Here is a 23,387-nt window from a genome sequence, read left to right as displayed (position 1 = left end):
TTCGGTTCAAATACTAGGCCTATATACCAGGCTTTTCATTGGTCTGTTAAGAAGAGATATTTTTATTGGCTACCGAAATGCCGGCCAGTGGCTGAAATATTAATTAAAATTACAGTACTCTGTAATGAATTGTGATTTTAAAAGTAATTAAGTAAATTACTCAGGTTAATTTGTACTCAAGTACAAGTAAAATTACAGACTTAAAATTATACTCATGAAAGTACAACTACCCAAAAAATGTACTTAATTACAGTAACGTGAGTAGTTGTAATTCGTTACCTCCACCACTGGGGATTATAACCAGTTTTTAATCGTCATTTTTAGGAAAAGCGTAATTCTGATCAGTTAGAAAAGATCCAGCAGCTGGAGTCAGATCAGTCTGAAGATCTGGACTGAGTTTGGAGTTTAAGAGTTAAAGATCTAGGAGCAGCAGTCAGACATTTGAGTCTCAGAAGAAGAAGAAGAAGAAGAAGAAGAAGAAGAAGAAGTTTAAATAGCATTTCAGTAAGCTGTCTTTGTCAAACCAACTTAATAAATATATGGGAAATATATTTTACAAAACAAAAAACTGTGAGTCAAAACTTAACATCTACTAGTCTGTTTCTATTTCACTTTCAATTCATTCATTTTGGCTCGACGCTTATAAACTACTTCTATTTTTCATTCTTGTTCTGTTGTGAATGAAGGGGGACTAAAATAGACTATAGCTATGTTTATAGTGTTTATCATGTTTGCAAACATTTCACTTTATTTCCCGCTATATCAATATTTCTGAATGCAATAATAAAATGTGACTTGTTATCTGTTTTTTATGGTTGGGTCGATAGACATCACGATGCTGAGCCGCAGCAGCAGCAACCCACTCACGTAAAACACACACTTAATCACACTATAGCCACATGAAATGCATGCTTTCAATTTCCACATCTTACTTATTTTATTATTATTATTATTATTATTATTATTATTATTATGAGGAAATAATAACAAGGAAGTTGTTAGCGATCACTGCAAACGAATTACACAAACTAGTTTGTTTATGTTTACATTAAGAAATGAAGCATATCGACAGCAGAAAACAATCTAACTAATTCTTAATTTAACTATATTAAATAAACTACACCAAATATGGCTTTTTATGGTTTTACAATAATGAACAGAGCTTGGCACAAAAAAAACAAACAAATATATATTTTTCCATTGAAATACGAACGTACAATAGAAAGCCTAGTATACATTATCAATAACAGTTATCATTCAAATACATGTGGATGAGCCCAACGCCTGCTATTTTTAGTTTCTCTTTGTTTTGGAAGCTTAACTTTATACTGTTTCATTCCTGTTCTGTTCTGAATACTGTTACATTTAAATGATTCGTTTTGGAGTCAGGGTAACTAGCTATGTTTATAGTGTTTATAATGTTAATACATAATACTATTTCGCTTGATTTGGTATTATTTCTGATATTACTTTCTCTCTTCATTCCGCTGCTCATTAAATGCGTTTGGAGAGAGTGGGTTCAGCAGAAAGCAATCAATGAGAGCGATATTGAACTTAAAAAAGCTGACTGGTCTAAAATATGTTCAGGACCAACACACATCCTCCAAATACATCTACATAAACCCACGCTTGATCTTGTCTCGTCTGCACACGCACTGTCATGATCTAATGCACTTAATGCCGGATCTTTAAAAACAAATACCGGAACACAAAAATACACAATCTGACATTTTCCGGAACAGGATCCGGCTCAAATTAAGCATTTTTATATTTTAACTATGCAGCAGAAGTTTCACAAACTACTTGTAAAAATAAATAAATAAAGTGCAAATATAATGTGAAGCTCATCATGAGATATTGAGTAGAAAGTGTTTAGGTTTAAACAGTTGAAGTGATTTTCATCATTTTGATTCTTGTATGTGAATGTTACTGACCTCAATCTCTCCAGTTTACAGTGTGAATCCTTCAGTACGTCACATAAGTCATTCACTCCTGTGTTTGTGATTTGATTCACGCTCAGGTTCAGTTCTCTCAGGTGTGATGGGTTTGATTTCAGAGCTGAAGTCAGGATGAGACACTGTTTCTCTGTAATACTGCATTCACACAGACTGAAGACAGAAAGAGAAAGAACAATGACTCAGATCTATGATGATCATCAGCAAATGCTATACAGTCACTAATAAACCAGAAAAATCATGAAATCTTAATGATATGAAACAAACCAAGACAGGAGTATTTGAGGACACTAGTTACAATCCAAGTCTGGATTTGTCCTCAATCAACAAGTGCATTTTATTCATTTAGATTAATATACAGGATTAATGTAGACAGAAAAGAAAAAAATAACACTTAAAAGTTATCCATTCATAATAGTAATGCAAGACAATCTAATACATTAATACATTATTTTAAGTTATTTTAGAGTACAATCTCTAAATACACATTTCTAATAAAAGCAGATTTAGTGAAAGTAGCATTAGTCCAGTATAAATGTGACTGTCAGAATAATCTACTGTCATTTGTTACACTTGTTTTTATTCTGTTTTCACTTCTGTCTTGTTTCACAGCAAACATGTCAGATTTCAGCAAGTTTAATGCTCTTTCTAATACACATACAAACCCATGAACTAATAGTATTGCTGAATCTTTCTGATGATGGAGAAAAAGCAGAAGATGCAGCACTATAAATGATGTGACTTGAGTCTGTTGTCTTCAAATAATCCAAACAGTGAACTTTAATCTGACTGTAACTGCTGTACAGTATAATGATACTAACTCTAGTTTCTCCAGCTTGAATTGTGGGTTCATCAGTAGATCACTGAGGTTTTTCACTCCAGAGTCTCTTAGTTTATTCCTGCTCAGGTTCAGTTCTCTCAGGTGTGATGGGTTTGATTTCAGAGCTGAAGACACAGCAGAACAACCTTCATCTGTCATTTTACAGTCACTTAACCTACATTGACAGAAAGAGGAAGAGCAGAAAATAAGAAAATAAATCACATAAATTAAAGGCAAATAAAAGAGAGGGAACAGATCAACTTGTTTATTTCAGCAGATTAGGGATTTCAGGTATTTTTCCCGAACCAATCAAACCAAAGCATGTTAACTGATCATTAACTGACAAACAACAAGACTGTGGTCAGCGCCGATAGCACACCGACATACAGCGCTGAATAACATCAGAAATCAGGGCTCTCAAATCTCACACATTCACCGTGAGACACACACATTTCAATCAGTTCACATGCTCTCACGCCACAGCTTGTATTTCTCACGCTGAAAAGTAAGGGATAACTTGTCCCGCTATATGGTGTTAATGGACGAGGTGCAGGCTTTGCAGAGAGAAGTACTCTGTCAAGCTCATAGCTGTCTTTAGAGTTAAATAGCATCTAACGTTACCAGCCAAAAAATTAGAATTAGCTGTTTTCTGGTATATTACGTGATCCCGCTACAATCACGATCGTCACTAGACAACATAGACACAACACACGGGACAAGGCCAGCAGAGGAATCATTGCGGGGCTGCGGCTTTGTCTCGAAAGCGTTTCGTTCAGTTGAGGAGGTGGTCGAGTTGTGGTCTCAGAGCGAACATTGCCATTTGTTTTTACTAGAAACTAAATAAAAGCAGCAGGGTTTTTAATTTTTATTTATTATTTTTTATTATTTTTTTCATTTTACGATTCTAACTATTATGTTGTTAACATGATTAGATGTCACTAGCATTTTGTTAACATGTTTAGCAATTAGTCATGACTACATGAGCCCAACAACAGTTTCTGTTTCGATTTCACTTTCAATTCATTCATTTTGACTCAACGCTTATAAATTACTTATATTTTTCATTCTTGTTCTGTTGTGAATGGCGGAGTAAGGGGGACTAAAACAGACTATAGCTATGTTTATAGTGTTGATAATGTTTGCAAACATTTCACTTTATTTACCGCTATATAAATATTTCTAAATGCAATAATAAAATGTGACTTAGCTGTTTTTATTCTCTCTGTCTTTCACAAACTGATTTTTATATTTTAACTATGCAACAGAAGTTTCAAAAATTACTTGTAAAAAACAAACAAAGTACAAATATAATGTGAAGTCAAGCTCATCATGAGATATTGAGTATAAAGTGTTTAGGTTTAAACTGTTGAAGTGATTTTCATCATTTTGATTCTTGTATGTGAATGTTACTGACCTCAATCTCTCCAGTTTACAGTGTGAATCCTTCAGTACGTCACATAAGTCATTCACTCCTGTGTTTGTGATTTGATTCCCGCTCAGGTCCAGTTCTCTCAGGTGTGATGGGTTTGATTTCAGAGCTGAAGTCAGGATGAGACACTGTTTCTCTGTAATACTGCATTCACACAGACTGAAGACAGAAAGAGAAAGAACAATGACTCAGATCTATGATGATCATCAGCAAATGCTATACAGTCACTAATAAACCAGAAAAATCATGAAATCTTAATGATATGAAACAAACCAAGACAGGAGTATTTGAGGACACTAGTTACAATCCAAGTCTGGATTTGTCCTCAATCAACAAGTGCATTTTATTAATTTAGAATAATATACAGGATTAATGTAGACACAAAAGAAAAATTAACACTAAAATGTCTTAATTCATAATTGTAATGCAAGACAATCTAATACATTAATCGATTATTTTAAGTTAGAGTGTACAATTTTGTAAATACACATGTTGTCTGTTGTCCTAAACTAAACAGTGAACTTTAATCTGACTGTAACTGCTGTACAGTATAATGATACTAACTCTAGTTTCTCCAGCTTGAATTGTGGGTTCATCAGTAGATCACTGAGGTTTTTCACTCCAGAGTCTCCTAGTTTATTCCTGCTCAGGTTCAGTTCTCTCAGGTGTGATGGGTTTGATTTCAGAGCTGAAGACACAGCAGAACAACCTTCATCTGTCATTTTACAGTCTCTTAACCTACATTGGCAGAAAGAGGGAGAGCAGAAAATAAGAAAAGGTCACTTAGTTTATCATAAGCAAATAAAACAGAGGAAAAAAAGATCAACTTGTTTATTTCAGCAGATTAGGGATTTCAGTTATTTTTCCTGAACCAATCAAACCAAAGCATGTTAACTGATCATTAACTGACAAACAACAAGACTGTGGTCAGCGCCGATAGCACACCGACATACAGCACTGAATAACATCATAAATACACAACTAGATCAACAAGATCATCAAGACACACTTTAAGATGTGCTGAGAAAGCCTGACCAGAGTTTGAAAAGTTTAAAAGCAAGCTGCTAAAATGCTTTTAGTTGTTTTAGCATGATTACCAAGTTACTAGCATGTTTCTAGCACAACTAATGTGTCACTAGCATGTTACTAGCAAAATGTTAGCATTATAAGCATGTCACTAACATTTTGTTAACATGATTAGCAATTAGTTATTAGCATGTTTCTAGCATGACTAGCCTGTCACTAGCACTTTGCTAACATGGTTAGCATTTCACTAGCATGTTGCTAGCATAATTAGCATGTTACTAACATGTTGTAAACATGATTAACAAGTTATTAACATGTTTCTAGTATGACTAGCATGTCACTAGCATGTTGCTGCTATGATTAGCATGTTGCTAGCATGAGTCTGAATGAGTCTCCATAGAGTCTACATAGAAGGGCAGTTTGATTGAGTCTCAAGGGATTGTGGGAGTTTTGTCAGTGTGAGTTTGAATAGTGTTGATCATTTGAACATTCCCTCAATGTAAGTCTATGGGATTATTACCAGTTTTTAATCGTCATTTTTAGGAAAAGCGTAATTCTGATCAGTTAGAAAAGATCCAGCAGCTGGAGTCAGATCAGTCTGAAGATCTGGACTGAGTTTGGAGTTTAAGAGTTAAAGATCTAGGAGCAGCAGTCAGACATTTGAGTCTCAGAAGAAGAAGAAGAAGAAGAAGAAGAAGAAGAAGAAGAAGAAGTTTAAATAGCATTTCAGTAAGCTGTCTTTCTCAAACCAACTTAATAAATATATGTGAAATATATTTTACAAAACAAAAAACTGTGAGTCAAACTTATCATATACTAGTCTGTTTCTATTTCGCTTTCAATTCATTCATTTTGGCTCAACGCTTATAAACTACTTCTATTTTTCATTCTTGTTCTGTTGTGAATGAAGGGGGACTAAAATAGACTATAGCTATGTTTATAGTGTTTATCATGTTTGCAAACATTTCACTTTATTTCCCGCTATATCAATATTTCTGAATGCAATAATAAAATGTGACTTGTTATCTGTTTTTTAGTGTTGGGTCGATAGACATCACGATGCTGAGCCGCAGCAGCAGCAACCCACTCACGTAAAACACACACTTAATCACACTATAGCCACATGAAATGCATGCTTTCAATTTCCACATCTTACTTATTTTATTATTATTATTATGAGGAAATAATAACAAGGAAGCTGTTAGCGATCACAATACAAATTACAGTGAACTCCAAATGAATTACACAAACTATTTCGTTTACATTAATAAATGAGGAATATAGACAGCAGAAAACAATCTAACTAATTCTTAATTTAACTATATTAAACGAACTACACCAAATATGGCTTTTTTATGGTTTTACTATAACGAACAGAGCTTGGCACAAAAAAAAACAAGAGAATATATATTTTTCCATTGAAATATGAACGTACAATAGAAAGCCTAGTATACATTATCAATAACAGTTATCATTCAAATACATGTGGATGAGCCCAACGCCTGCTATTTTTAGTTTCTCTTTGTTTTGGAAGCTTAACTTTATACTGTTTCATTCCTGTTCTGTTCTGAATACTGTTACATTTAAATGATTCGTTTTGGAGTCAGGGTAACTAGCTATGTTTATAGTGTTTATAATGTTAATACATAATACTATTTCGCTTGATTTGGTGTTATTTCTGATATTACACTTTCTCTCTTCATTCCGCTGCTCATTAAATGCGTTTGGAGAGAGTGGGTTAAGCAGAAAGCAATCAATGAGAGCGATATTGAACTTAAAAAAGCTGACTGGTCTAAAATATGTTAAGGACCAACACACATCCTCCAAATACATCTACATAAACCCACGCTTGCTCTGTACATGTATTCATGTACAGGATTAATGTAGACACAAAAGAAAAAATTAACACTAAAATGTCTTAATTCATAATTGTAATGCAAGACAATCTAATACATTAATCGATTATTTTAAGTTAGAGTGTACAATTTCTAAATACACATGTTGTCTGTTGTCCTAAACTAAACAGTGAACTTTAATCTGACTGTAACTGCTGTACAGTATAATGATACTAACTCTAGTTTCTCCAGCTTGAATTGTGGGTTCATCAGTAGATCACTGAGGTTTTTCACTCCAGAGTCTCCTAGTTCATTCCAGCTCAGGTTCAGTTCTCTCAGGTGTGATGGGTTTGATTTCAGAGCTGAAGTCACAGCAGAACAACCTTCATCTGTCATTTTACAGTCACTTAACCTACATTGACAGAAAGAGGGAGAGCAGAAAATAAGAAGAAAATAAAATTAGTCACAATTTTAAAGGCAAATAAAACAGAGTTATCAATGATAACATTATCTGGTGAGCTAATAATGTCAGTAAGACAAAGTTGACAAATTTAACGTTAGTCACAGAGCAGCATAATATCTTTATAGCTAGCAAAGTAAATCTCCTCAAATGATGTTTAAGTACACTGTAACGAATTGCTGTAAAAATTACAGCAATATTTTACAGCAGCGGGTTGTATTTCTTATAATACAGCCAATAAAGCATATTGCTGTAATCCGCAATGCATTCTGGTAAATTTCAAATCTAAAGAGGCGGGATTATCTTCAACGGTCGACATTTGGAAGCAGCAAGAAGAACGATTCACAACTGTGGTAAGTGTCTTATTTCTGTTTTATTTTTCATATTTCGTAACTGTATTAGTATATTAAGGTGTCATAAACATTCGCGGTAACCGCAGATTAACGAATCCTCCGTCCGCGGAGCACGAGAGAGGCTTGTGCGGGGATTCGGCACCGTGTTCACTTGAGGATTTTACACATTCCCCGGCCTTATATCGGCTATAGGCGTAACATCTCTGGGTTCCTACATTACAGTTTTTCTCAATTGCTAAAACACTATAACCAGTCTTTTGAACTAAAATTTCAAAACTATAACGCCATTTCTCAAAAAGCACACCCATTTCCCTAAACATTAAACACTATTCCCTGCTTTGACACATGAGTTATATTTGGTGAACTGTTACTGCAAAACTCTACACACAAATACCTACATTTCTCAGTGCTTACACCATGTGGTCATTTAGAAAGCACAAGCATTCAATATTGTTCACTCAAGTCTGCGAAGTTTGAGCTCAATTAGCACACAATTACCCAACTGGAAACACTAGGAGTCAAAATTTAGCACACACTAATCAGAATCTTCAATGGAGATAAAAGAGCCAAAGTCAGCTTACAGTGTTTCTCAGTCACTTTGGTGCATTTCTCAGATCAGAAATGAAATTGCCAAAACTACTTGTTCAACATCCACATCATCTAGTCTCTTGTGCACATCATAAAAAGCGTCTCTTTCTTCTGATCAAGTTGTGATGGCTTTGGCACATTCATACAACTGATTATATACATTTGTCTGCGGTTTCCTACATTATCAGTTGCTATTGTCATGTAGCTCAAAATGTATTATATATTTCTCTGTGCAAAAGTCTTACCCCTCAAAACATCAAGTCATTAGCTCATCGTATAAGTCATTACCTACTGTAAATGCAAAATTTTTGATCTAGTTGTCCTAAACTGTCAATCATATATTCTACACATTTCTATTAGACTTTTTGTAAATTTGCCATGAATTATTCAAGTGAATCTTGACTTTCACTAATGAAGAATAATATAGATCAACCAATGATAAAGCAGTTCTCTGAAAAAGCTCAAAGGTACATTTCATGAACCTTCAATTGGAAAGCATATATAGACAGAGGACAACGCAGGAGTTACAAATTCTGACAGTGGGCTTTCTTATTTTTATTTTCACCTTTGTGCCCATATTTCCTTTTCTTTTCTGTTTCACAATGACGTTGTAATGCATTTTTTTTTTTTTTGTCAGACCACTAGTACAAGTGTAACTTTGAATCCTATTCAGTCTTTTTCAATCAATATCCCACCTATAGTAATGTGTAATTTTGAAGAGGAAGAGTAGGAGGTGAAAGAGGAAGAGGAGGAGAAGAAGGAGAAGGATGATGACGACAACGACAACATGGAAGAGACAGGAAGGGCAAGGGAAAGAAGACAAGCAGTCTCATATATTTTAGTTGATGGGTGCCAGGGTTGGATCAGGCATGAAAGAGGATTTGACCCCTGCTGCCTGGCCAGGGCTAATTTAGCCTGTGATGCTGAAGAGGTTCTTTGGCCTGTTCCAGACCAAACACAGGATGTTGGGCAGAATAATTATTTTGTTGTTGTTTGCTGTTTTGTTCTGTTTTCTACAGTACATTACTGTAAAGTAAGAAATAAAACACTTGCAAATACATACATTTGTTGTGTTCATCATGTGAAACGTTTTTTTTTTATTGTTTTAGTAGTATTGTTTTGAATTTATCTCATCAGTGTGTAAAACTGTGTTGTAGTGTGAGTTTTTTTGAGGATTTGTGTGTTATGTCTGAGAGCAAAGTTTGGTTTTTCAGCAAGATTGAGTTGTTTTGAGTGGAGAGCTTCATTTTGACCTCAATATAGGAAGTTTGGGGAATTGAGTTAGGAGTTGTGGATTTGTGTTTAGAGTTTCGCAAATAAGAGGCATAATTTCAAGAAATGTGTTTAAGCAATTGAGAAAAACTGTAAGAATTACAAGCTTCATTGGCAAAATATGTGATTCACAGTGGCGTCGTGCTGATCAGCACACTTTCTCGTGATTATTTTATGATGTAAAACAGAGTTGCACAGGTAGCCATCTATTAACACGGGCACCAAAATAAAATGCGTATTTAGGGCTCGCGATTCGCGGTCAGCCGCTCACGGAGGATGTGTGTGTCACGTAAACTCTGAACGGTGCTGTTAAAGCGGTTAACGTAAGCAGTGAGATGTACTAACTAGGACCTGTCTGTCCTGTTCGCAGCATATTACATATTCTGGACTAACATTAATGTTACAAGGAGGAGACACGGAGCTTTGGAGTTCATTCAAAGGTAATAGTTGCATTCTAACAATCTGAGTACCTGCATTTTACATGTAGATATGATAGAATATGTTTCTCAACTCAAGAAGAAAGACTTTTTTTTAAGGAGAATAATTCAGATTTACAAAAGCTAAAACTAATGTGAATTACATATCGTCTGCTTCCTGACTGTTTTGTAGATATTTATCCTGAGAGAGAAACAAAGAAGTTGAAAGGCAAAGACCCATCTAAACCGACAGGGCACAGAAGAAACCAGTTAAAGTGAACCCAAGTTACCAGTTTTCTTTGCAATTCGAAGGATTTTCAGTGGAATTACTGACATGTAAGTACAAATACACCAAGATCTTTTTCCTTTTATTATGTTCCATTATCCTTTATCTACACTAGCGTTCAAAAGTTTGTGATCAGTAGGTTTTATGTTTTGAAATAAGTATCTTCTGCTCATCAAGGCTGCATTTAATTGATCAAAAATACAGAAAAAAATATAATGTTGTGAAATATTAAAATTTAAAATGTTTTATCCATTTTAATATACTTTAAAATGTCATTTTTTTCAGAATTTTCAGCATCAATACTCTAGTCTTCTAATTACTCCAGTGTCACATGATCCTTTAGAAATTATTGTATATGCTGATGTATTATCAATTTTAGAAGCAATTGTGCTGTTTAATATTTTTATTAACCTGTGATACTTTTTACAGGATTCTTTTATATTTTTAGATAGTTTTTTATTTTAAATAACTGCTGTTCTTTTAAACTTATTTATCAAAGAATCCTGAAAAAGTATCACAGACTCCAAAACATACACTGACAACATTGACAATAAAACAGCATATTGATAATAAATGAGAAAGAAAGAAATTCTATTTGAAAGTATAGTAAAATATAAAACTTGTAATAATTTTTCACAATTTTAGTGTTTTACTGTTTAATATCATACTGATCTAACTGTAACAATCATCACTCTCTCTGCCTTTGACTGTATCTGTCATCCCTCTGTCTTTGTCTGACTGAATCATTGTTTTGTAAAATATCTAATGTATTGCCCTTTTTGTTCTTTTCTATATTTTTAGCCACTCTTTGCATCCTGGGATGGAACAGCATCTGGAGCTGAACTGTTCTCCTTTTTTGATCAGAAGTTTTGTTGGACTCACTTGGGGACTTGTTGTTTGGCCATGTTGGACTGTTCATGAAGTTGTGAAAATTCATCACTGTCTCTGTGGTATTTAGAACCATTTAATTATGACCATTTTGGTTAACTTAATGTTGGTTAAACTTTGGCTAAATATTGGTTTAACTTAAAATTTTGCAGGGTAATATATGTTTCAAGTAAATAATAAATACTGAATACACTGTTCTATGACATTTCTTTCATGCAAATTTGAGAGTTATTAAATAAGAGAGTTGTTAAATAAAATTGGACCTGTTTTTCAAGATTAAGATGTGTCAAATAATTTTGTTTTTTGTTTTTATTAAATAATAGGTGCACTGAGTTTCTATATACAGTTAAATATTGTTTAAAGCTTATGCAGTTAATAAATTGTTTAAATTGTTAGTCATTATTATTCAGCAATCTTAACAGTAAAACTGTAGTTAATAATTTACAGTGCACTTGTAAAAATTTACAGTATTACTGGCAACCAAAGTTGCCAGTAACTTGCTGTAAATTTTACAGTAAATTTTTTACAGTGTAAGAAATGTGTGTATCAATGTGGTGTGTTTCAGTGACAGACGTGACATAAAACAGCGCTAACATGAAATACTGAGATAAAACTGAAACACCACGGTTAAGTGCATCTTTTGTGTTTTATTGTCAAGTCTGTGGTCTCGTGGTTGTGTCGTCTGCATCGGAGGTGTATTTTCTGGTGATTACCGTCGTCGCGGTGCAAACTACAGGTGAGCTTTGCTTTCATCATCTTAAGTAATGTTAACGTTACTAAATTAGCCAAATTAGCCTCAGACTGCTGTTCTCTACTGACTCGCAGAACGGGTTCACTTTTTAAAGAGAGTAACGGGCTAGAAATATATTAATATAACAAGTAAATAAATATTATAATGTTTATTTTATTAAAAATGTAATTTTTATTACTGTACAGTAGTTGTCTTTTCTGATCATAAACTGTAGTAACACTAAAAGGGTGTTGTGACACTGTCTGTTACAGGAGATTTCTCCAAGCACTAACTGGATGTTGACCATCAGGGACAGAATCATCATACAGCCAGCTGTCCATTTGACAGACATGCAGAATCAGGCGACACAAAACACATTTAGTTTTACATTGCATTTACATTCATGCATTTTTCAGATGATTTTATCCTCAGCAAGTTAGATTGTATTGAAAGTACACATTTGTAAGGTATTTATTCCCTGGGAAACAAATGTTTTTTAATAACCATGTCTTGTCACATCAAGATTGAGTTTGTATACACATTAAAATTATTTCTATTAAACCAGCATTTAAACAGCTGCTTCAGGTATCTTTAACTTACTGTAACCTTTACATTCATGATAGCAATCTTACCGTCTGACAAATTTAGATTATTGTTACTGTAAAGCAACACATATAGATTTTTAATCATAGTAGGCATATTATATGCACAGACTTTATAGGAAACATACGTTTAGAACGTTTATATGAACAGATTGGTAGCATTTATCATGGTCTACATCAGACTTTACTAAGTGTCAGGACAACTAAATTCAATAAACAAGAAGGTAATATTAAGTGATTTAAACCATTAAGAAAATATTGTCTTTTTGCTCCATTTAGTAAAAATGGTTCTAAACAAAGCCATGTTTGGCATCTCTGCACACAGCAGTTTTATTACTGAATTAACCTTTTTTAAACACCTTCAATCAGTGATTCACTGGCCCATTCATAAAATTCATTATAAAAAATTCAATAAAAAGTTTCTTACATTCATATGTAGTATATAATGTTTTTTAATGCATACAGCACCAGGTTTGACAGTTGAGGGAAATTCTATAAAGACTCTATATATATTCTATAAATAATGATCCAGAGTACAGCAAAGAGAGTACACGTTTGAACCATTTTTATTATTTAAAATAACCGTTTTTTTATATATATATTTTAAAATGTAATTTATTTCTTTGATGAATAGAAAGTTCACATAAACAGCATTTATCTGAAATAGAAATAGTTTGTAACATTATAAATGTCTGTATCATCACTTTTGATCAATTTAAATCATCCTTGCTAAATAATATCTTTCTATTCAACAAAGAATCCTTACATTTACTCAACTGTTTTAAATATTGATAATAATATCAATAAAATATGTTTATCAGCATACTAGAATTATTTCTGAAGGATCATGTGATACTGAAGACGAGTAATTATACTGAAAATTCAGCTTTGATCCCAGGAATAAATTACATTTTAAAATATATTCAAATAGCAGTTCATTTATCTAATAAAAATATATCACAATTTTACTGCTTTTGCTTTAATTCGGATCAAATTAACGCAGGCTTAATGAGCAGAAGAGAATTCTTAAAAAAAAAAACATTAGAAATCTTAGTGTTCAAAAACCTAAGACTGATAGTGTTCTTATTTATTTTTGCTTTTCAGTATGTGTATGTTTGCCATGATACAAAGTCTCCAGGGGACTCTGGTGATGCTCTTTTTTTCCTGCTGTATCCTAGAGGTCTATATTTGTAATTTGTACTTTTAAAAAGAACATGTTCAACAATTAAAAAGAATATCACCAGAACTAATGCTTATGAGTTATTGTGATTTTTATGGGGGTTGGGTGCTAAAAATCCTGAATTACAGTGCTGTACCACAATTGGATTGTTTTAACAGGTACAAAAATGTTAAAACTAAATGAAAATAAACTTTATAGTACTGATACTGTAATTGAAAATTATCCAAGTCTGTTTTTCACCTTATGCTTTTGTTGAACTCAATTTTGGTCTACTGTCACACAACTTACTTCAGTATCTCCAAATGACACTTCATATTTCCCAGTCCAACGCAGAGCAGCTTCACTCCTGAATCCTGCAGATTATTATAGCTCATGTTCAGCTCTTTCAGACTGGTATCTGATCCAAGAACTGTAGCCAGAGCTGAACAGCTCTTGTCTGTTAAATCACAATCATTTAACCTACGATGGAAATAAGATTACAGAATATTACATTAAATACATTTGCTAAATACAAATAATAAATAATAATAATCAAATCAATAGCTTTAATTACAATGATTTATACATTTGAAAGTGTTAGTTCTATGGCTTCAAGTAAAAGCATTACTAAGTGAATACTGATTAAACACCTTCACTCTTATGATCATGTGCTCAACACTGGCTGTAAAACATGTTGTTAAAACACAATACTGTTTACAGAGTGATCACAAAAATATGCACAGGAATGTTTGAGCAGCTGTCTATCAGTGGGTACCACACTGACCCAGTATTTGGTACTACTAGTACTGCAGAAAGGCAGGAATTATACATTAAAATAAACCACAATCACTAGTTAGCTAACTATCTGTTGATATTCACTGCACACATTTGAGTGGACATTTGATGGACTAACCATCATCATTCAAAATACTTTTTGGAGAACAAAAGGAGAACAAAACTCTTCATTTTCAGCTAAAGAAAAATGCTAGAATTTAAAAAAATAATTTTCCAAAACAAGATTTTTCATGACAACTTACAGAGCTCTTTTGGAGGTTTTGATGACTGCTGATAATCTAATGAGACACTCGTCTGATTTCTTGAATTTCTGAAGCTCAAACTCCTCCAGCTCCTCCTCTGATGTCAACAACACAAAGGCCAAAGCAGACCACTGGGCAGGTGAAAGATCAGCAGATGAGAGACTTCCTTTGCTAAGGTGGGTCTGAATGTCTTTCACCAGAGTTTGGTCGTTCAGTTCATTCAGACAGTAGAAGAGATTGATGGATCTCTCTGGAGACAGATTGGCTTCAAATTTCTGTTTGATGTACCGAACTATTTCCTTTTTGCTCTGGTCATTTCCATTTTGCTGTGTCAACAGACCCTGAAAGAGTCTCTGATTGGACTGGAGTGACAAACCAAGGAGGAATCGAAGAAAAAGGTCCAGATGTCCATTATCACTCTCTAGTGCTTTGTCCACTGCAGTCTTGAGCAAATCAACCATAGTTTTACTTTTGTTTTCCTGTTCTTTAGACTCATAAACAAATATACTTCTCTTCTTTATGTCTAGAAACAGATGTGCATAAAGAGCTGCAATAAACTCTTGAATGCTCAAGTGAACAAAGCAGTACATGGTACCAAGAACAATCCCAGTTTCCTCCTTAAAGATCTGGGTACACATGCCTGAATACACCGATGCCTTATAGACGTCAATATCACAGGCTTTCAGATCTGTGTCATAGAAGATCACATTGTTTCTTTCTAGCTGATGAAATGCCAGTTTCCCCAGTGAAAAGATGGCATCTTTATCCCAGGAAACATCTGGTGTATATTCTCCATCATACTTTCGTCTGCTCTGCTGGATCTGAAATCTGAGAAAGTGTGTGTACATTTGTGTCAGAGTCTTGGGAGTGTCTTCAGTATTTGACTCCTGCAGTGTTTTGGAGACATCATCAGCCTGATTGTTTTTCACATCATTATTTCTTTTCTCCTCTAAAATGTTCTGGAGAACAGTGGCTGAAATCCAGCAGAAGACTGGGATGTGGCACATGATAAAGAGACTCTTTGATAGTTTAACATGATCGATGATTTCTTTGGCCAGATTCTCATCCGTGATTCTTTTTCTGAAGTACTCCTCCTTTTGTGCATCATTGAATCCTCGTATCTCTGTCAGCCGGTCGATACAGTCAGGAGGAATCTTACTGGCAGCTGCTGGTCTGGTGGTGATCCAGATGAGAGCAGAAGGAAGCAGATTTCCCTTGATGAGGTTTGTCAGAAGAACATCCAGAGAGACTGGTGAAGATACATCAGAACACATCTCATTATCATTGAACTTTACAGGAAGTCGACATTCATCCAAACCATCAAGAATGAACAGGACTTTTAGGCTCCTTCTTGTAAGGTTCAGATTTTTTGTCTCTGGGAAAAACTGAGTTATAAGGTCCATCAAACTTATTTTTTCTTTCTCCTTTAAGTTCATCTCTCTGAATGGAAGAGGAAATATGAATCTGATATCTTGATTTTCTTTTCCTTCGGCCCAATCCAGAACAAACTTTTGCACAGAGACTGATTTTCCGATGCCAGCAACTCCTTTTGTCAGTACAGTTCTGATCTGCTTGTCTTGTTCAGGTGCTTCAAACAAATTTGTGCACGCAACCTGTATTTCTTGTGATTCATGACGTCTGGAAGCAACTTCAATCTGTCTTACCTCATGTTCAGTATTGACCTGTTCACTACAACTCTGAGTGATATAGAGATCTGTGTAGATGTTATTCAGAAGAGTAGAGTCACCTTGCTTTGCAATTCCTTCAATCACACACTGATACTTCTTCTTTAGGCTACACTTTAGCTGATGAATGAAGAACAGCTCATCTAAATACAGGAATAAAATACGCAGATTGTTTAGTCTCTGGGTTTGTTATGTTTGGAGCAGAATGTGGAAGTCTAAAGGAAGTCTGTCATTGTAAGAAACAGCAAAGGTTATGAACACATGATATGAGAGACATATGAGTCATAACAGTGATTGTGGAAGAGGAAACATATTGACACAGGGCTGGAAGCAGCTAACAGAGTCTCTTACCTTCTAGATTATTAGCAACTTTATCTTCCTTCATCTCTCTCAGGAAGTAGAGCGTGAGATCAAGAGCTGCTTCTTTCATACTGCATCTGTTCTCATTAAAGTCCTTCACGTATTGCATGTTCTCTTTTTGTAATATTTTCTTAAACATTTCCAGCTCATTCTTTAGAAATTTTATTATTTTCTTCTCAAGTTCCTACAAACAAAGCAAAAAAAATAAATAAATAAAAATACAAAGACAAAATAACAAAATTTAACCAATTCCACATCCATATTTGGTCCAAATTTTATAATCAGTAATTAATATTTGTAAAACACTGCCCAGTAACCAATTTGTTTGCTATAAATCTAAACATTTAGAAAATATTTTCCTACCTGGAAAATTACAGGGAGTTTGTCTGTGAAATTCTTGTGGTTCCTGTTAAAATTGTGAATAAAATGAAATGTGGTTAAAGTTAAAATTTTAGAAAAATATCTTGTTATTTTTTTTAATCAAACACAAAGAGCAAGTATCAGCTGTTAAAGAGAAGGTTTTTCGGCCGAAAATGGCCCAAAAGTGCATTTTCGGTTTTAGGCCGAAGACTTTTATCACCGAAACAACATGGCCGAAACAGTATGTTGACGCAAACACAAACCGCGGCCTGCACGTGCTTGTTTGAAGCAACACGTCTGCAATGTGGACGTATTTCAGTATATCTGAGAAAGACCAATGGATAGAGATTTGCAAAACTTGTAATGCCGAAATTTCAAGAGGGGGTGTGTCTGCAGTCGTGCGTGCAGCAGTGATAAGAGCAGAGATCGGCGCATTGCGCACAGACAGATGTAGCTTTCAGTGAGTGAAAAACATTAGCTTTACGTTGGTGTGTATGTCACAATATTTTAAAGATATGTCTTTTCATACTGTTTTTATTAATATTTATGTTTTAAACCATGGAGGTGAGCCAATGGATATCAGACAGGCAACGTGAAAACTGCGCCAAATGTTAAAGTGAAATTGAAAACTGACTTTCAGCATCTGATGTGGACATTCTCTCAGAGACAATGAGAGATGATTATTATACTTCATATGCTGATATTAATTTAGTCCCCTAATATTTTCCTTGTCCCCTGAATATGGTGGGAAACGTATAAAAAGAAACGTATATTGTGCAAGGTTTGTTTCAGAAAATCGGTTCTTGAAATAAAGCTCTTAATTTTCATTGAAAACTGCAGTGTTATTAGGGGTTAAGAAAGTATTAATTATCATTTCAGGTGTTAAATGTGGGACTGAAAGACAAGAATTGCGATGAAACTTCAAAAGCCTATCCATTGAATAAATACAAGCGCTGCACGTTTCAAAGTCATTTGCTGCTTTGTGTACCAATCTGACAGCGCCTCCTGCTGGAAGAGAAACGCGTAGACTTGTAAATGTGAATTGTTTTACAGTCTATGATGTGATGGATCCAGAAGATAATGTTATAAAAATTTAAACGATTAATCAATTTAAACAAAGGCAGTCAAATATATGTATATGTTAAGTAATACAATACTTGATTGATAATAACTGTTTAAATTAATTTAATTGATTTATTCTTTGAAACTTTAACATTAATGTATGCAATTGCAATGCCATGATTCTAGTAAGATTATTCTATGAATATTATAATGCATTCCTAATTGAAGTACACATGTAGGTAAAAACTGGATCCTATAAAGGATCGTATATCTCTGTCCTATAAAAGACAGAACTAATAGTGCAAAGAACAGGACAAAAAAAAAAAATAACAGTATTACAGGAGTTCTTCAGTCTAATTTGAAATGGTTTAATGCTGCAAATAGTAATTAAGTAGATGTTTCCATCGTGGATGCCTCTTTGTTGCTGCTTGTGTAATTGTTTAACGAAAAGTAGCTGCAGACTGACTTCAATAAAAAGGAAAGCAGATATTATGATCTGTGATTTATTGTTTTATTTAGTTCACTTCTATCACAAATATCCCAGTGGAAAAATTAGCTAGTGCCATACAATACAAAACACATGAAATACCTTTCAGTAGCTGATGGTGTTTCCTCACTGAACTCCGGTGGTAGACCTTCCTTTGAGCAGTCACTCTTCACAGACACAGAGCTGAACACATGAGAGCCTGATCTTACACTAAAGACACAAAGACGAAAGGAGCTTTTTTAAACTTTATTTAATACAATCAATTTTACTAATTTTAAAAAGAAAGTACAATATATACCTCAATGCATAAATTAGAAAATAATAAGTCCCCTTCCATTAGAGATGCTCCGATCAGCATTTTTGGGGCCGATCACCGATTACCGATCACCAAGATCATGATCTGCCGATTGCCGATCACTGCCGATCACAGAATGGCAGGAGAATGGGAATCTTTGATCTATAATCTAGCAGAGTTTGCACCATTTGTAGAAATGAAACTAACTCTAAATTAACTATGTTGAAAAAAAAATCTAGAAATAGGCTACAGTCAAGATCTTGAAGAACCACCAAGTTAGGGTTGGAGACGATAGTATTGTGTATCGACAATCGCCAGTTGCTGATGACTTCTCTTCTGAAAAAAAAAACAGCATATGCTGCTTAGGTATGTTTTGGTGCTGGGATGCTGGTTTAAGCTGGTTTATGCTGGTCCTTTGCTGGTGAAGGACCAGCATTAACCAGCCAAAGAACCAGCATGAACCAGCAAAGGACCAGCTAAAACCAGCATCCCAGCACCAAAACATACCTAAGCAGCATATGCTGTTTTTTTCACCAGGGTTTGACGATAGCAAGACGGTTATTATTATTATCCGTTCTAGGATGCTTCAGAAACTTGTCGTGACATTAACAAACGCATAGAGTGGCCACGACGCCTTAACGCTCCGCATGGGGAAGAGATTTATTTATATTAAAGTGCACCTCGCACTAGACTAGGCTATGTTCTTTGATATTGTAAATGTTCTTTGCTTGTTATTTGTAGCTGCTTTTTAAGATGATGTAAGGATTATAGTATCCTGCATTGCAGTCATTAGGATAAAGGAGGTAAAATGTGGTTTAGGCTGAATTAAATATGATATATCAGAATCTGTCTGTATATAGGAAACATAAACATTCACCTCAGTAACATCTATATGCGTCTATTAGAATTACGATGCGATAAAATGGCGCTAAACATACGCACGTGAATTACACGCGCACCGTTTCTCCTCATTCTATATGGACTGAACTACAACATGAACTGATGACAACAATCAGACATACAGCGGTAACATTATTGCAATATGACGGGTATAGAAAGATACATTCATTTACATTCAAGCACGCACATTCACCACTCAGAATGAAACCGAAAGTAGTCTATACTTTAACTTCTACGGCAAAACTACAGTCAGCGCTCTATACACGTACAACATAGTCGCATGCCCAATAACAAGACTACCCTTACAAAACTAATAAAGAATTTAGTACTCATGTTGCCACTGGTAAGCTCCGTTCAGCTGTTGTTTACCTAGGCGCCGTGCATGCACGTGTGAAAAAGTTGCACGAGTAATTTACGTCAAGTGATCGGCTTTATTGATCGGCGCTTTTGGGGTTCGCCGATCAAGCTATTTTTAGCCAAAATCGGCCGATCATGATCGGTTGCCAATCAATCGGAGTATCACTACCTTCCATCCCAGTCCAGAAAATGTCAGTGTCCAAACTCTCTTCTGTAACAGCAGCAGCATCCTCATGTAACACACGAGTTTGATTTCTACTCTGTCTGCATCTAATGTTGTGCCACTGGAGCATTCACCTACATTCACCTCAGTCTCAATAGTCTCACTTCTCCCACCTTCCTCATTTATATCTTCCCTAGCAATAGAGGCACTGACCCCAGCTTCAACACCCATCCTTTCATTATTTACAGTTTCAGCATCATTATCTTTCTCAGCACATACACTTCTAATGTGGTCCTCCCATTATATCAGAGGAAACAAAAACCAACTTATCAAACTCAAACTCATCTACATCATACTTCAAGACTACTTAAACCTGTCATCTAAAACAAACCACAGTGATTTACAGTCAAGCGGGATTTAAAGCTCTACAAGCAAGAACAGGGGTAAGTTGGACTAATATATATATATAAGGCATCCTGCATTACAATGGCATTCTGTACAAGACTGTTTACTTTTTCAATACTGGCAAGGAAAATAACAAGAGTGCTGTTGATAATATGCTGACGAAACCAACAACCTCTCCAACAGCCAAAACACACTGTTCCACTGAAACATCATTTATTTCCATTATGTACTGTATCTACGTGACAAATGGTCCAAACTCACACGATCTGAAGACAAATGCTGGATAGCGGTGATCTACTTTCCCAACACAAACTCTCTCTAATCTGCAGTGCTGGCCCATTCAACAGACGCTCGCCTAGGGCCCTGTCTTCAGCTACAGTCATAGCCTTTGTCTATATTAGGGATTTCCTATTACATCATATTGTATTAGAGGTCGACCGATGTATCGGTTTTGCCGAATAATCGGCACGATAGTTGATTGGAGAAACTATCGGTTATCGGCAAAAATCCTTGCCGATAGTTTTTCTGGGTTGCGTTCTTTGCTGAAGCGGCACAAGCTCCACTCTGCTGTCAGAGTATGAGAGGTTAAGTCCAACACCAATGTTTAATGTCAGGATGCTTCATATAGAGTTATAATTTATGTTTTAGCCTTTTCTTCAGGCTGTGGAAGCATGGCAGTTACGCACTTCATTTAATTATGCCAGTTTTCCTTGTTCTTATTTGATTTTAATAACTGATCAACAAAAATCTGTATTAAAAATTAAGATAAAAATTATACAAAACGAAATTCGTTTAAGAAGGGATTTTCCACAAATAAAAACGAACGAAATGTGTTTCACTTTAGATATGGCTTCATTTCTGTCGTTTGTAATGGAGTACTATTAGATGCACAAAACTCGCGCACTGGAAGACTTTCACTTGCTCTTTGTGTTTGTTCATACTAAAAAGCTCAATTGCTAATGTGGTTAAATGCACTTGCATTTTCGAATACTTTTATTAGAAACTGATGTACAGTACACACAGTCAGTTATGTTTTCAGAGCAGGAAAAAACATCTGATATATCTAAATAGATCTGTGCATTCATTGAAGCCTGTTAAAGCAGCCACTGTCTATGTCACTGTCTATTGTTTTAAAAAGTAGCTATAAAATGTTAATTTATATAAAATCTAATTAAATTGAATCTTAAGATGGCAGTACTGAAAACTGCAATTGTTAAAATGTAAAGGTTCCCACTCCTTTACAATGAGCCCATTTGTAACATCAACTAAGATTGATGAAAGCTGGAGAATAGAAGAGTTGTTCCTAGTTAGAGTATTAATTTCAACATTTACTGATATATTGTTAAATTTAAAAAAAATAAAAAAGTTTATTTTGTTAACATTAATGAACTATGAAATAACTTTAATGATCAATATATAATTATATTAAAATTTTTATTCATTTACAAAGTATGGTTTAGTACTTTAAAAAAATAATTAGTTGCCTATCAGTATCCATTTTCAAAAACTATCGGTTAATCAATCGGTATCGGCAAGTGTGGTCCAACCTAGCTATTGGTATCGGTAAAAACCTATTTCAGTCGACCTCTATATTGTATATTCATGAAATTAATATCTGCACTTCAGTCAAGGCATTTCTGGATCAGTGTTCTCTGTTAGATAAAATAAATCACTTTGACCTTTGAAACTCTGAAGATCTTACACAAACAGATACATTACACACTAAAGGAAAATGAAAACATTAACAAGCATCATATGACCCCTTTAAATTAAGTGTGCAGTATGAATATACATTTATGACCTAAAAACTAAATCATTGATGTGGAATAATTTACTCAAGTATCTAAAAACCCAGTGCAGAACAGCGACTGTAAACTGGGTTAAGATTGTAAATTATTATTCTGATTTTCAGTTCTCAAATATTTTTAATCTATTGGCTACTCTTCAAATATTTGTATGTTATTTTTTAAATAGGAAGTTATAAAGCTATGTAGTTCTGCAAAGCATTTGTAAATATAAAAGAAGGTTTGTTAAGGTTTTATTAAAGCAAACATGTGAAAGTCCATCAGTGTTTAAAATGATTGTGTGAAAACAGACTCAGTCTTACCTCTGTTTGTGTGAGAGACTCATCTCAGACGGAGAGTCCTTTCCTCGCTCCTCTGACATACTGCAGATAAACTGCCAGAGATCAGCACTGGGTTGAGAAAACTATCTGCTGTTCAGTTTGACCTGGAGATGATGATCCTTAATGAGATCAAGAAATATCTGGAGTTAGCAGCGACACAAAACACTAGATCAAATAAAGTCAGTTATGAACAAATGCATTGCCATGTAGAATAACCACATTCAGAAACACATTGGTTTTCAATAACCCCTTTTGGAAAACTTACTTGCAGTCTTGTCCACTAAGAAGAGCATTTATAAGTATTTGAAACGATCATTTTCTGTCCTTTAGGC

General features: G+C 34.6%; 1 protein-coding gene across 1 annotated transcript in view; it reads right to left on the bottom strand.

Annotated features, from left to right (window-relative positions):
• Positions 1-23,096, bottom strand: part of LOC141337891 (NACHT, LRR and PYD domains-containing protein 3-like) — an 89,221-nt gene extending 66,125 nt beyond the window's left edge. Inside the window, exons 1-9 of the mRNA XM_073843467.1 lie at positions 23,038-23,096; positions 18,913-19,020; positions 17,265-17,307; positions 16,893-17,085; positions 14,857-16,684; positions 14,129-14,299; positions 7,304-7,477; positions 4,769-4,942; positions 4,190-4,363 (exon numbers count right to left, since the gene is read on the bottom strand). Of these exons, the coding sequence (XP_073699568.1) occupies positions 4,190-4,363; positions 4,769-4,942; positions 7,304-7,477; positions 14,129-14,299; positions 14,857-16,684; positions 16,893-17,085; positions 17,265-17,307; positions 18,913-19,020; positions 23,038-23,096 (2,924 nt within the window). The remainder of the gene's footprint in view (positions 1-4,189; positions 4,364-4,768; positions 4,943-7,303; positions 7,478-14,128; positions 14,300-14,856; positions 16,685-16,892; positions 17,086-17,264; positions 17,308-18,912; positions 19,021-23,037) is intronic.
• Positions 23,097-23,387: the final 291 nt, after the last annotated feature.

Source organism: Garra rufa, chromosome 7 (assembly GCF_049309525.1).
Source record: "Garra rufa chromosome 7, GarRuf1.0, whole genome shotgun sequence".
Lineage (NCBI taxonomy): Eukaryota > Metazoa > Chordata > Actinopteri > Cypriniformes > Cyprinidae > Garra > Garra rufa.
The sequence above is the reverse complement of the archived record's forward strand: the minus strand, read 5'-3'. Positions and strand labels throughout refer to the sequence as shown.